The sequence below is a fragment of the Schistocerca piceifrons genome, chromosome 3 (genome assembly GCF_021461385.2).
Source record: "Schistocerca piceifrons isolate TAMUIC-IGC-003096 chromosome 3, iqSchPice1.1, whole genome shotgun sequence".
Lineage (NCBI taxonomy): Eukaryota > Metazoa > Arthropoda > Insecta > Orthoptera > Acrididae > Schistocerca > Schistocerca piceifrons.
In genome coordinates this window covers 106,557,558-106,572,931 of record NC_060140.1, presented here as the reverse complement: position 1 = coordinate 106,572,931, position 15,374 = coordinate 106,557,558, and the positions used below count along the sequence as shown (strand labels likewise).

Here is a 15,374-nt window from a genome sequence, read left to right as displayed (position 1 = left end):
TTGTTGGTGGGTTTGATGTGGACGGACGTGTGAAGTTGGCCATTGGACAGGTGGAGGTCAACGTCAAGGAAAGTGGCATGGGATTTGGAGTAGGACCAGGTGAAACTGATGGAACCAAAGGAGTTGAGGTTGGAGAGGAAGTTCTGGAGTTCTTCTTCACTGTGAGTCCAGATCATGAAGATGTCATCAATAAATCTGTACCAAACTTTGGGTTGGCAGACTTGGGTAACCAAGAAGGCTTCCTCTAAGCGACCCATATACAGGGAACACACACACACACACACACACATATATATATATATATATATATATATATATATATATATATATATATATATATGTGTGTGTGTGTGTGTGTGTGTGTGTTCCCTGTATATGGCTCGCCTCCTTTGCAATCCAATGCCGTGACCATGAACCGTTCATTGTCCCTATTTTGCTTTTTTTTTCGGGCTGTCCACTGGGCCTTCTTACCACTAAATCTGAGGAGGGTACGATGGGGAGTTTCCCTTGTTAGTAAAGTGCAAATGTTTGATCAGCCTTATAGCAAATGGAACAGTGCAAGATTTTTTATGGAGAACCTCAGTGGATCATCTCAAAAGCATAATGGGTTAGTAGGATCATTCTCTGACAAGATTAGGAAAGTTAACGCACAGACTTATGAGCTAATACAGAATGCAGAGACTGACAGAGTCAGATGTCTGAGGATATGTTTGTGAGGAGTATTTCTGCTGACATGCTGAGAACAGTCAGAATGGAAAATCCAAGTGATTTTTCTGCTGCCACTAGGATTGCCATACAACTGGAGAAAACAGACATTGTTACTCAGCGACAGAATGACCGTAGTATCTTCTCCTCTGAGATAAAGCATTATAGATGTGAGCATACAGGTCACATCAAAATGCAGTGACATCAGCCAGAATGTTATTAGTGTGGAGAAGTAGGGCATAAAGCACGTGATGGACAAAGCAGGAAGCAAGATAAACAGTGTCTGGGTAAAGGGCTGCCTAACATGAGCTGATGTCTGACCCAATGTCAGTACTGTATTTCTCAACTTTGAAAAAGAATTAATTTTGTCCTGTGACGTGAGCAACGTGATTATCGGATGCATGCTCAGCCATAGTATATATAATAAGGAACGCCTAGTGGCATCCGCATCCAGAGAACTAGATTAAGCAGAATGGAATTATTACATTATGGAGAAGGAAATGTTAGTGGTTATCTATGGTATTTCTTGTTTGCATTATTTGTGTGGCCAAAAGTTTAAAGGGGTGACAGCTCATGTCACACTGAAGTAGTTGTTGGAATTCAAAGACTCTTCCACTAGGCTGACATAGTGGGCACTAAAGTTGAGTGAGTTCAATTATGAGGTAGTGAACAAACCAAGCTAGAAGCATTGTAATGCTGATACTTTAAGCAGGAAAACTGGAGTTCTATGAGCACTGGGCAAAAGCGTTACTGAATGGCAGAGAGCACAGGCAGCAGACACTGATTGTCACACATTTAAGTCACAGCCATGGTTTCTGACACACAACGGCATATTGTGCACAGAAAGCGTGGTTCAGGCATGATGGTACCTTTAGTGATTAGGGATGAAGTTCTGAAACAAGTGCATGACCCTATGTTGGTGGGTCATGGCAGTTACAGACCAACTGACTGATGGGTACCAGAAACATTTTGGTTGAGGCCTAGGAAACAAGATGTCGATCAATATGTTAGGACTGCATACCTTGTGCACAACAAGCTGACATTAGTCTCTGACAAATTCCATTACAGAAACTGCCATTAGCATCTAAGCCATTCAAAATGGATAATTTAGGGCCATTTAATTGAACACCAACAGGTAACTGTTACATATTGACCATAATAGACCATTTCTCACAGTTCATAGCAATGACTGAAATTTCTGACCAGCAAGCAAGCATGGTAGCACAGACGATATTTTATGACTTTCACATTCAGATGACAACAGTGTCACTACTCTCAATAGTTTCCTTGCTTCGTATTGTAGGTTACAGTGTTGTCGCAGCTGTTTCTGATCTTGGGCTGAAAAATCACTGTGCCTTGAATGAACTGTATATTGATCACGTCAGTTCATGTTTCCCTCAATCACAGGACCCAGTGAAACAAGTGCGGGTATTTTCAGATGTCCCTCAGCTCTACAAATTACTTCGCAACCACTTTCTTGATGATGGCATAAAGTTTTCCAATGGGAAAGTGATTACAAAAGCACAAATTGAGGAACCCTTATCATTAGATGGTTGGTTGGTTTGGGGTATAAAGGGACCAAACTACAGGGTCATCAGTCCCTTTTTCCTGACGCAAGCAATGCTCAAGTTACAAAAACACCTAACACCACACCTAAAACGAAAACGAATGGAATGAATTAAAAATGGGGAAAACATACTCCACAAGGAAAAGTAGAAGAGTGTATTAAAACCACAGAGCATATGGTCTATCTGGGTGATCACAATAATAAAAGAGGATGAGCCAGCCACTCTGCAACACATTAAAATGTCCACCCCAAAAAGACTAGAAGAGATGAACACATGTAGGGAAAAGACGACCACCAAGACAAACAAATGCAAAGGAGGTGTGACAGAGTTAAAATGGAGGCAGGGTGGCGACCTCAGAGAGAAGACTAAATGCCCGCACGTAGATTGTATGATAACCCCCCCCCACCCCCCTTACAAATAAAACGTAAAACTGCGAGGTGCGACAATAAAGGAAGCAGACTGATTTTCTTTGCAAGATGTGGCAACCCTGCAGGCTTGAGTAGGCACAATATCTTTGACCTTGGTCTATAAGCTGCTTCTAGTCCAAGCTGCACATCGATGCAACTGCTCAGTTGTGAGTTGTGGTGTAATAAGTTAACACGTGTTTGTGTCTCTCGTCACGGAAATGGAACCGCATAATATTGCGCAATGGTATGCCATTTCTTTTTGCGTTAAATTGGATGAAAAAGTGACGACAACTTACAGTAAGCTTCAGAAGGCTTTTGGAGAGGAGGTTATGTCAAGAGCTCAAGTTTTTCATTGGCATAAAATACTTAGTGAAGGCAGAACAAATGTTGAAGATGAAGACCGCAGTGGACAACCATCAAGCTCACGTATGGATGTCAACTTGGCCAGGGTGCATGAACTCGTACAATCTGATCGAAGATTATCCATGAAAATTATTGCAGAAGAACTGAACATCAATCCAGAAACAGTTCATCTAATAATAACTGCATCACGATAATGCGCCATCCCATACTGCTCTGTCAGTACAGTAATTTTTAACTTCAAAACAAATTTCAGTACTACCACAGCCACCTTATTCACCAGATATCCAAGAGTCAAAACAGCGGTCTAGGGACACCATTTTCAAACAACAAAAGATGTCCAAAAAGCTGTGACAAGGGTCTTGGAGGATATTACAGAAGATTAGTTCCAGAAATGTTACCATTAATGGTAGAAGCGTTGGAAAAAGTGTGTGCAATCAGAAGGGAACTACTTTGAAGGAGACAACACTAAACTTGACTAAAACAGTAAGCAACATTTTTTTTCACATCAGTCTCAATACTTTATTGTCGCACCTTGTAAATCTGCTGTTGAGGCACTGTCGCCCAACACCGAAGGTAGGGTGCTGGGAAGGTTAAAAGTCCGCCCCAGAGTGGCTAAAAGTGGGCAGCCAGCAAGATGTGTGCGACAGTCATATGTGAGCCACAATGACACCGAGGTGGGTCCTTGCGATGGAGGAGGCTAGTGTTAGCCGTGTATGGCCAATGCGGAGCTGGCAGAGAACCACAAAGTCCGTGCAAGAGGTCCGCATGGTGGTCTTCCACACATTCGTAGTCTCCTTAAGGGCATGCAGCTTGTTGTGCATACTGAGATTATGTCATTCCGTCTCCCAAAGCTGAAAAACCTTGCAGCATACAGGTCAGTTACACGAATGTCGATTTCCAGAAACGGTTTCCGTGTGGCCTGTTTGACCAGCCTGTTAGCAAGTTCATTTCCTGGGATTCTGACGTGGCCTGGGGTCCACACAAACACCACAGAATGACTGGACCATTCCAGGGCATAGATGGACTCCTGGATGGTCGCTACCAAAGGACAGCGGTAGCACTGGTCAATAGTTTGTAGGCTGCTCAAGGAGTCAATACAGAGAAGAAACGGCTCACCAGGGCATGAGTGGATGCACTCAAGAGCATGAGAAATGACTGCCAGCTCTGCAGTGAAAACACTGCAGCCATCTGGCAAGGAGTGCTGTTCAATATGACCTCCATGAACATACGCAAAGCCAACGTAACCATCAACCATCAAGCCGTCAATGTAAACCACTTCATGGTCCCGGTACATGTCAAGAATCGAGAGGAAGTGACAGCAGAGAGCTGCAGGGTTAACTGAGTCCTTAGGACCATGTGAAAGGTCCAGGTGAAGCTTCAGCCTAGCTGTACACCATGGAGGTGTACGTGAATGGACCTCGAGTATAGTTGGTAAAGGCTCCACTTCAGAAAGAAGAGATCAGACGCAAACCGCAATCTTAAGCCCTGACCTGAGCCTCCAATGCAGGAGTGAACCACCGTGGATGGGAAAAGGAGACAGGAATTCAGGAAAACTATGAATGTGTGCAACGTAACTGGCGAGCAGTTCTGCACGCTTAACCTTCAATGGAGGGACTCTGGCCTCCACAAGGGCGCTGGTCACTGGTCTTGTCCTAAAATCTCCTGTTGCCAGTCAAACACCACAGTGGTGAACTGGATCGAGTAAACACAATGTTGAGGGCGCCGCAGAACCATAAACCAGACTCCCATAGTCAAGGTGGGATTGAACAAGAGCTCTGTAGAGTTGCAGCAGCATAGAGCGATCTGCACCTCAGTTGGTGTTGCTCAGGCAGCAGAGGGCACTGACGTGCTGCCAGCACTTCCACTTCTGCTGACAAAGATGAGGAAGCCATGTCACTCAGGCATCGAAAACCAGTCCTAAGAATTGATATGTCTCTGCTAAAATGAATGGATCATCATTAAGGTAAAGTTCTGGTTCCGGATGAACGGTACGGCGCCGACAGAAGTGCATGACATACGACTTCGCAGCTGAAAACTGGAGGCCTTCAGCTAGAGCCTATGGCTGCACCTTGGGGATGGCTCCCTGTAGGCATCGCTTGGCAACACCAGTACTGGAGGAGCAGAACGAAATGCAGAAGTCACCTGCATACAGAGAAGGTGAGACCGACGGCCCGACAGCTGCTACTAGACCGTAAATGGCCACTAAAAATAGAGATACACTCAATACAAAGCCCTGTGGGACCCCATTCTCTTGGATATGGGGGGAGGCACCGACTTGGATATGGAAAGTATGGAGCAAATGGATAAAAATCGGGAGCAGGCCCCAGAGACCCCCCTCATATAATGTGGCAAGGATATGATGCCGCCAAGTAATGTCGTAAGCTTTTTGTAAATCGAAAAAGATGGCAACTATGCGTTGGTGTCTGGCAAAAGGCTTTTCGGATGGCAGACTTGAGGGAAATCAGATTATCAATGGTAGAGCGACCCTGGCAGAAACCGCCCTGGCATGGAGCCAGTAGGCCACGTGACTCCAGGACCCAACAGCCGACTTACCATACATTCTAACAGCTTACAAATAACATTGGTGAGGCTGATAGCTATCCACATAAAGCGGATTTTACTAGGTTTGAGCACTGGAATGATGGTGCTCTCCCACCATTGTGATGGAGAGACGCCATTGCACCAGATCCGGTCGAAGATGATGAGGAGACGTCGCTTCTAGTCGGATGAGAGATGTTTGATCATCTGACTGTGGATCCGATCTGGCCCAGGAACTGTGTCAGGGCACTGTGCAAGGACGCTGAGGAGCTCCCACTCTGTAAATGGAGCATTATAGGGTTCACTGTGACGTTCAGTGAACAAGAGGGCTTTCCTTTCCATCTGCTATTTGAGGGTGCAAAATGTGGGGGATGATTGTTTGATGCGGAGGCTCGAGCACAGTGCTCAGCAAAGTGCTCGGCAATTGTGTTTGCATCGGTAGATAACACACCATTGATGTTAATGCCAGTAACACCTGGCGGGGTCTGGTACCCACAAACACGTCTGACTTACGACATCAGACTTGGGAAGGTGACATCAGACTTGGGAAGGTGACACATGCCACCCAATGGTCGAGACGTACCTCTCCCAACATGCCTGTTTCCGTCTTTTTATAAGCTGGTGAACGTGGGCACAGAGCCGTTTAAAAGCTATTACGTGCTTAAGGGAAGGGCGCCGCTTATGTCGCTGTAGAGCTTGACGACACTCTTTAATGGCCTCAGTGATTTCCAGTGACCACCAAGATACTGACTTTCGCCGGGGGCACCCAAAAGAACAAGGGATTGTGTTTTCTGCTGCAGAAACGAGCATTCTAGTGACCTGCTCAACTACCACATTGATGATACCACATGGAGGAGATTCAACAGTGACAGCAGAGGTGAAAGCTTCCCAGTCTGCCTTGTTTAAAGCCCATCTTGGTAGACATCTGGGGGAATGACATTGGGGGAGTGACAGGAAGATGGGAAAGTGGTCACTACCACATAAGTCATTGTGGGCTCTCCAGTGGACAGCTGGGAGAAGTCCTGGGCTGCAGAGGGATAAATCAACGGCCGAGTAAGTGCCATGAGCCACACTGAAATGTGTAGGGGCCCCAGTATTTAAGAGGCAGAGATGAGTTGAGACAGGAAAGTTTTGACATCTCTACCTCGGCCAGCAAGCACAGTGCTACCCCAGAAGGGGTTATAGGCATTAAAATCTCCCAAAAGTAGGAAAGGTTTAGGGAGTTGATGAATCAGTACAGCCAATGTGTTCAGGGGTACTGCACCATCTGGAGGAAGATAAACATTGCAGACAGTTATTTCCTGTGTTGTCCTTATCCTGACAGCCACAGCTTCAAGAGGGTTTGAAGGGACACAGGTTCACTGCATATTGAGTTCAGGACATAGACACAAGCTCCACCTGACACTCTATTACAGTCGCTATGGTTCTTGTAATATCCCCTATAGCCGTGAAGGGCAGGGGTCCGCATTGCCGGGAACCAGGTTTCCTTAACAGACTTCTTTGTTTGCTTGCCCCCTCACTTCTCTTTAGGGGCTTGCTGGGAGGACTCCTCTGAAGTAGCTTCAGGCACAGAGGAAGACTGTGAAGCTCTTCGTCCAGCAGCTTTGGGCTCCTTTAGCCACTGGCGAGTGTCCACTGTGGCATTGGTGGAGACCTTGAGAGAGAGAGAGAGTCCCAAGGGACTCCTCCCACACGAGAGGAGCCGGAAGAGGCTGTTGCTTCTCTGGCTGTGGGGAGGGGACCAATGTTCCCTGCATTTGGGGGGCCTTGTTCCTGAACTAGGTACTTTTGGAGCTACAGAAGATTTTCCCCCTGCCACCAAGGTGGCAGATGTATTCTGGAGGCCCAGAGGGCTCACTATTCGTGGCACAGGGTGTGGTACAATTGGTACTTGTGATGGCGATCGTAATGTAACTGCAGCGTATGTAGACATCAACCAAATGGGGTGTAATCGTTCAAATTTATGTTTAACCTCTTGGTAAGTCAACTGGTCCAAGGTCTTGTACTCCATGATTTTCCACTCCTTTTGTAGTACTGTGCAGTCTGGTGAGTAGGGGGAGTGCTGCTCTCCGCAGCTGATACAAGTGGGAGGAGGTGCACAGGGAGTATCTGGATGCAGTGAATGTCCACAGTCTCGACATGTGGAGTTGGAAGTGCAGTGGGAAGACATGTGCTCAAATTTCCAGCACTTAAAGCACCACATAGGGGGAGGGACATATGGTTTTACTTCACAGCGGTAAACCATCACCTTGACCTTTCCAGGCAATGAATCAACCTCAAAGGCCAAGATGAAGGCACCAATAGCAACCCTGTTGTCTTTGGGTCCCCTGTAGATACGCCGGATGAAATAAACACCCCACCATTCTAGATTGACGCGGAGCTTGTCATCAGACTGCAAGAGGAGGTCACAATGGAAAATAAGCCCCTGGACCATGTTGGGGGTTTTACGGGGAGTGACGGAAACAGGCATATGACCCAGCCAGTCACAAGCGAGTAGCATCCGGGATTGGGCTGGGGATGTTGTCTGAATCAAGACTGCACCGCTTCTCATCTTGGACAGTGCTGTCACTTTCCCAAACTTATCCTCAAGATGTTCAACAAAAAATTGAGGCTTCATAGGTAGAAAGGAGTCCCCATCCATTCTGCTACAGACTAAATACTGAGGCGAATATGACTCTCTTCTTTCTGTAGCCCTACATTCCTCCCATGGTGTAGCAAGGGAGGGAAACAATTTAGGGTCTTATCTGTCAGCATTGGACTCGATCTTGCCCTTTTAGAGACTGCTGGCACCGTACAGCCACCAGCAAGAGATGACCTAGTCCGCTTCATTGCGAGTCATCTGCCCTGATGCCACCCTCTCCGATCTGGGGCTCTCCCCATGGGCACCACCAAGCCACAGCAAAGGCCACCTAGCATGATGGCCATTGCTGGGAGTCCTGATGCCCCAGGAAGACAGGCATCTACTTCTTGGCATGTGTGGGGAGTTTACAGCTCAGGCATCTGCAGTGCGACCCCTGTATTGTCATGTCAGGGGGCTACCACCAAATGGGTACATGATGGCCCCACCACAACGGACTGGCTACGATGCTGGATATTGGGCACAGAGAAAACCAATGCTGTCATGGGGGTGAAAGAGGACAGCAGACAATGGCAGAAGATGACATACCCCGAAAAAGTGTCCTCGCCCAAATAGTTGAATTGCAGGTGGAGATGCAAAGCCATGACAAGAGGTTCAGGAGATCGAATCTAAGGGAATTATGGATAACTCATGCACCATGTAAGGTGTCCTTCCCCATATGGCCCGCACTTCTGTAGAATTTGGAAAGTGGCAGGTCAAATCATAAAATGGGACCTGAATGTACAGGGCCGAAAAGCGTGAGACTCCTTTTAGTCACCTCTTACGACAGGCAGGGATACCTCAGGCCTATTCTAACCCCCAGACCCGCAGATAACACAGAAATTAAAATGTGTCCCATACTGTCACAGTTTCATCTGAGCATCACAGGTAGACAGTGGCAACATGTATATCTAGCCTTGCAACTGTTTTCAAATAAAAGAGCTCAAGCAATTCGTTATCTGTTGCCTGAAGAAGAGGAAATGGCAGAATTCTTTCAGCACGTTAATGACTCTTTTTGACATTCTGAATTCTCATAGAATGATCAACAAAAAGACATTAGCAATCTCTTGTGGAACTAACGAGCAGCTCTAGAAAATTATCCTTGACAAAATGTATTCTTGCTGTGAAAAAATGCAGGTTAGAAACAGAAATCATCTACTGCTGTTTCTAAAAGGGCTGTTAACATCAATTAATTCTTTATTTGGCTTTCATTCTGGCCATGTGCCACTTGGAATTATGTATATTTTAAAAGGACAGCTGAAATAGGATTTCCTCGAAAATTTGTTTTCTAAGATTAGAAGTATAGGTTGCTTTTGTCAACACCCTCCTCCAAAAGAAGTCAAACATCACCTGCATTGTTTCTTCTAAGCAAACGGTCTTTTCTGTGAAATTAAAGTTTGCGTTCTTTCAGCTTATGGGCAATTAGATCATTAGGTAGCCATTTTCTATGTTTCAGTGCTGTACTGTAATGCCACACTGAAAATAAGTACAATGCATGTAGTAGACAACAATCAATACCCTTTGCACTGCATGTGACCTGATGAGGAATGGTGTGTGGCAACAAGGGGAACGCAAATACTGCAAAGCAAGTAAAACACAATGTTGTCTGTATTCATTTCCCACCAACACAAGTAATAAATGCTGTCATCTGTGTTTTTTGCAGTTGTACAAGCATTGTAGAGAATATTTATACAAATGACAGATGTAAGACAAATGATGGAATCCATTTACAACAGTGAGACAAGGCTGATATAGGTCTTACGCTGCTCTTCTTTTTGCAGTATAACACAGGAATTATGTTGCTCATCTCCAAAGCATTAAAACAGACAAAAGAAGGTTTCCAAACTCTACTTGAACACTGTAGTTTAAGGAAATTGCAAATGAACCTACCATCTCTTCTACTCCAAATACTACAATATTCTTGTATCCATGAATGCTGAACTTCCAAAGATCTCTCCGATAGAATTTTGTTCTTTTATTAAGACCTAAAGAAACAGCCTTCAATCTTGAATAAGTTACCAACCATGGATTCAGTTCCACTCCATGTGCTTCAAACCCAGCTGTGGCAGCAGCAAATACCTGTAAAAGTTCAGAACAAAATCAAACATTAATAAATTTTTAACAGAAGAATATAGAAGCTAAAAACATACAGGTGGTGGAAGATAATTGTCTATTTATGATCTGATGAAACAGTTGTGACTGGAGTAGCGCTAACACACAAAAAAATGAAAAATGTGGTAAGGAATATTTATTTTTCATGACTTTTAAAACTTTTTCTTTGCCCCAGGAAAGAGAGAGACAGAGAAAGAGAGAGAGAGAGAGAGAGAGAGAGAGAGAGAGAGAGAGAGAGAGAGAGGCAGCAAATACTAAAATATAGATGAACATGAACTTGGCTGCTTGCAAGGAAAAGTTGCTCTGATAACTTGTCACTACACATTTCTCTCTCCATTCAGCTATTTTTGCTATTGCAAGAAAAATTTTCATCTTCAAACCTGCATTTTATCACACACTTTCAAACCATTTTAAATAATTGTTTGTCATTTGTCTTATCTGGTACCATATTTATTTCTGCCCCTTTTATTTAATTATTTTTCTGTTTATTTTTCAGGCATTACTGGTGCCCTTCTGTTTATCATTTCATTTTGTCACACTATTTAGTTTGTGGCAGTTATACTTTCTTGCACTATTGACCCACTCTTTCTTATTGTCTTTTACTGTTTTCTCTTCATCCATTCCTGAAATCTTTTAACTTTTTTAAAAATCATTTCTGCATTAAGTTTTGTTTGTCAGCTTATCCCACTCTTTAAAGCACACCATTCTCATCTCTCTTTGCACTTCATTATGTCTTTCACTTTTTAATTTGCCACTACTATTTTCACGCTACAGGCATGATTTAATCCTTGTTGACTTGTTTACCCACATTTCATATATGTTGTTTTGACTTCCTTCTAGCACTGTCTGACAAATATTAACTGTCAAAATATATACATATCTGTAATTGCATCCATGCCTTGTCAAAAGACAATTTACTTGGTTTTGAGTTTGACCCTCCCCTTTTTCCCCAAATCCTTCTGTATTACACACCTGAAAAGGACCTTCTTTCATGTATATTCCCTACCTACAAAACTGCTCAACCCTACTCCATAATCTAAAGAAGACACAAACCATACCACCAACAATCTCAGTAAGAATGAAATTTCCGCACTGAGCTATCCATGCACAGCTCACAACCCGTCCTCACAACTTTACTCCCTCTAGTACTGGTCATACCTAACCCATCAGTCTAGTTAAAAAGCACGCCATCACTTCCACCTTTAAGCTCTCAGGTTTTCAAATCTCATGCATTGCAGTCACCAACAATCAGTCTTTCCTTCTCATCCCGTCCGGTAAGTCTCCTGAAAGCTGGGGTTCTGGGTGACTTTTCCGAACTGTCCCCATTTCCTACACCTCAACAGTCCTTTTAATTCATCCCTCTTCCTTCCCCTTCAATCCTTCTGCTGGCAGAAGGAGCTACTGGCTCCAAGAGCTTGCAGGTTTCAGTACCTTTATATTTGTGTTCTCCTGCCGCCATTCCGTGAGCAGATTTTTTTTATCAATCCAATTACATCACATTTTTAAAAATTGATTGTTTCCATTGACAGAATATGTACGTAGTAAGTAAACTGTAAAGCTTTCTACTAGCAAGATTAGTGCCAAGCAGTCAATTACACTGAATGACAAAACACAAACTGTATACAGTACTTCCTCGATATATTGTGGAAAGCAGAGATCTGGGTAATTATTTCATTAGGGTCATTTGTAACACTATCCTAAAACCAATGTCTGCAAAGTGCGAAGAAGGGAATTACCTATTCAAGGTACACCTGGCCCATGCCATACACCTGACCTTGATTTAAAACTAGTGCCTTCCAGTTCTTCTTTTTAGTTCTCTGTGATATCTTAATATCTTACTCTAATTCCTCTGTACTTTTTGGAGTCTCTCTCTGTTGTTATATCAGCTTTCTCTCTCTCTCTCTCTCTCTCTCTCTCTCTCTCTCTCTCTCTCTCTCTTCTCTGTTATCTTCTCTTTCTCCCCCCCCCCCCCCTCCGCTCCCAATTGTTCATGTTCACATGGCACATGGTCACCACGATTTATTCTGAATTTTTGCTCTCTTCTTTCACTTTTCAAATATACTCTACAATTTAACAATATAAAGAAAAGGATAGTTGATACTCACCATAAAACACAAATGCTGCGGCACAGAAAGGCAGAACAAAATGACTGTTGAAAAGTTAGTTTTCAGCAAACAAGGCCTTTGTCAAAAATAGACAATATACGCACACGCACATACTCATGCAAATGCAACTCATGCACACATGACCACAGTCTCTGCAGCTAGAGCTCTGACAAGAGTCTGGCTCCAGCTACCAGAGACTGTGGCCATGTGTGTGTGAGCTGCATTTGCATGATTGTGTGTATATTGTCTATTTTTGACAAAGGCATTGTTGGATGAAAGCTAACTTTCCGACAGTCTTTTTGTTGTTACTTCCTGCAAGTCAGCATCTCCACTTTGTGGTGAGTAGCAACTATCCTTTTCATGATATTGTTATATTCCATCCTGGATTTTCCACTGTTTGAACTTCTTGCTGTTGCAAAACCTCAGTTTACATCTGACTTCTGTCCTGGTTTTTGAGTCTCTGCTTTCACATGGTTCTCCTAACGGAGTAGCTTCTTTACAGTTCTAAGATACAGGTTTTATGACCTGGCCCTTCTTTCATGAGGATGCTTATTAGATTTGGTTCTTCTTCCTCATATGTTTACTACATAACCTGTTCTTATTTGCATGTACAGAAATAAGTTATGCACAATACACACAGTTACCCAAAAATAATTAGATTCTTACAATTCTGCCGTCTCCACTGCCCAGATCAATGACATTGCCCTTCCTCTTTCTTAAAAGTGTTAGTACATTCTGAACCTGTACTGTTGTAGCAGGGACATATGGAAGGCAAATTCTTCTTAGAGCTGGTGACACAAAAGGGGCACAAGCCAAACTTATGGCAACAGCAGCACCACCTGTAATTTAAAATTATAATCCTTGTTAAAAAGATACATCAGTTAACATTTTGCAGGTGAAAAGCAATTCTAGCCCAGTATCATGAATCTATATGTAAGTTTCAGGAAGGATGAAAGGCACACCAAAACAAATCAGGAAATCACACTAACATTTGGTACAATCTCTCTCTCTCTCTCTCTCTCTCTCTCTCTCTCTCTCTCTCTCCCCCCCCCCCCCCCCCCCCACCTCCCTTATGTAAAAAACAGTCAGTAACACGTAACATTGAAATTAGCATCCAGATACTTATGAGTATGTACTACACTGACCATGTGTGGGCATAACAGTGTGAGTCTATGCACCAAATTGCATCTGCCCTGACAGCAGATGTGTGTGGGGTGTCACTGTAATAATTCAGCAAGCCTGATGCAATATTTCAACGTAGCTTAGCTTGCTGAACTAGAAGAATCAAAAGTATTTGCACAAACTCATGCAGTATGAAGCAGGGCAAATGTCCACACTGGCAGTGGGTAGTAGTGTTTCAGGATACACGGTGGGTAGTAGCACCTATGCACTATAAGCATGCCACTTCTGACTAAAAGTAATTGATATTTTGTAGCAAAATTATTCTCAGTCTCACAGCTCAACCAATACTAAGGGACTGGGCCAGGTGAGATCGTCATATGGACCTTCTAGCACAAGTCATAAGGCTGAAGCCAAACTAGGGCAAACAGCTTTATATGTTTAAGTTCATTTCGGACTTAGTGCCGTGGTGCAGCAGGCCATCCCAGGTCTACTTCAGCAGCATGTCAGAACCCTGCCCAGGAGGACTGTGCACATAGTTGTCTTCTGGCATCACAGGAGGAGTACCTCATTGTGGAAGGGCTTCCCCACCATGATGCAGCCTAGGTGCCACCCTGGGCCACACGAGATTCAGCACCACCGAGTACACATACCACTGGCACGGCGGTGTCACTGCCAGTTTATGGAATGAGGCCACCGGTGCATGCCAGAGAACTGTGTCAGCATTAGAGGGTATATAAGTAGGCTCTCCAGCAGAACTCAGTGGCCAGCCAGCCACTGATCTGGTATCCAACACAGTGCAGATGCTTCAATAAAGAATCTGTTACCTTTGGAGCTGCCTTTCTCTGGAGCCTCCTCAGCTCCCACTTTGCCTGTATCAGGGTGGAGGTGTTGAGGACTCAGCACCCGGAAAGAGAAGTGCTGCTCTCAAGGGAAGAGGATACCGTGTTATCAGCCATTGGTGGGCACTGAAGGTTGAAGGTACTTTTTAATGCATGGGAAATGTGGAATGAGGTAAGGAGGCAGGAAGAAGTATTCAATGGATTTTGCCATAGTGCCAAGAGCAAGAAGTGTCTGCGGAGTGTTATAAACTGCATACATTCTACAAGCAACTACAAGAACAAATGAGGCAGGTAGTGGAAGTTGTGTGACATATACAGTGACTGAGAGGATGGTTGAGTGATAGGGCTAAAATTTTAAAGACAGCACTCGGAACGACTGAGGAGATGCAAACACATTAATGCTGAATATGTACATTGTACACATGAAAGAATAGCTGTCTTTATGTTACCAAAATCAGTTTAATCTTAGTTTAAATAAACTGACATCATACGAGCTAAATTGTTGTTTAATTAAACAACAATAAAATTAATTTTCATTATATCACTCTGATGCCGTGTACAAGTCTTACGCCACAGTAACAACACACTTGAAGTATTAAACAGTGCAGTTTCATCAGATCATGTCCAACTGCTTATTTGATTGCTAATTCTCTCACAGACAGCTGCCTCATTGTGAGATTGTACCATTAACCCAGAATCTGGGTTATTTTCTACATCTTTCTTGTCTAGCTTGCTGTTTATTTTATATTATTGCTGCCCATTTGGATGTATGACAGCAGATCTTAGCAGTTTGTTAGCTGCAGCAGTAATAAAGGAATAGGTACAGACTTGCAATTTTAAAGCAGCAATTGAAAGGTACATGACAATGTTATTTGTGGTTGGCACACTTTATACATAGGTGCATCTGCTCAAGGTTTAAAAAGAAAGTCTAGAAATACTACCACAGTTTAATTCTTGCACTGATGTAAAGGTGATTAATATAGATATTAATGTCACTG

At 43.7% G+C, this 15,374-nt stretch overlaps 1 protein-coding gene across 1 annotated transcript in view; it reads right to left on the bottom strand.

Annotated features, from left to right (window-relative positions):
- The window catches only part of LOC124789807 (ATP synthase subunit C lysine N-methyltransferase), a 99,885-nt gene that overhangs the window by 53,242 nt on the left and 31,269 nt on the right, over positions 1-15,374 (bottom strand). The window contains exons 2-3 of the mRNA XM_047257288.1: positions 13,082-13,254; positions 10,089-10,277 (exon numbers count right to left, since the gene is read on the bottom strand). Of these exons, the coding sequence (XP_047113244.1) occupies positions 10,089-10,277; positions 13,082-13,254 (362 nt within the window). The remainder of the gene's footprint in view (positions 1-10,088; positions 10,278-13,081; positions 13,255-15,374) is intronic.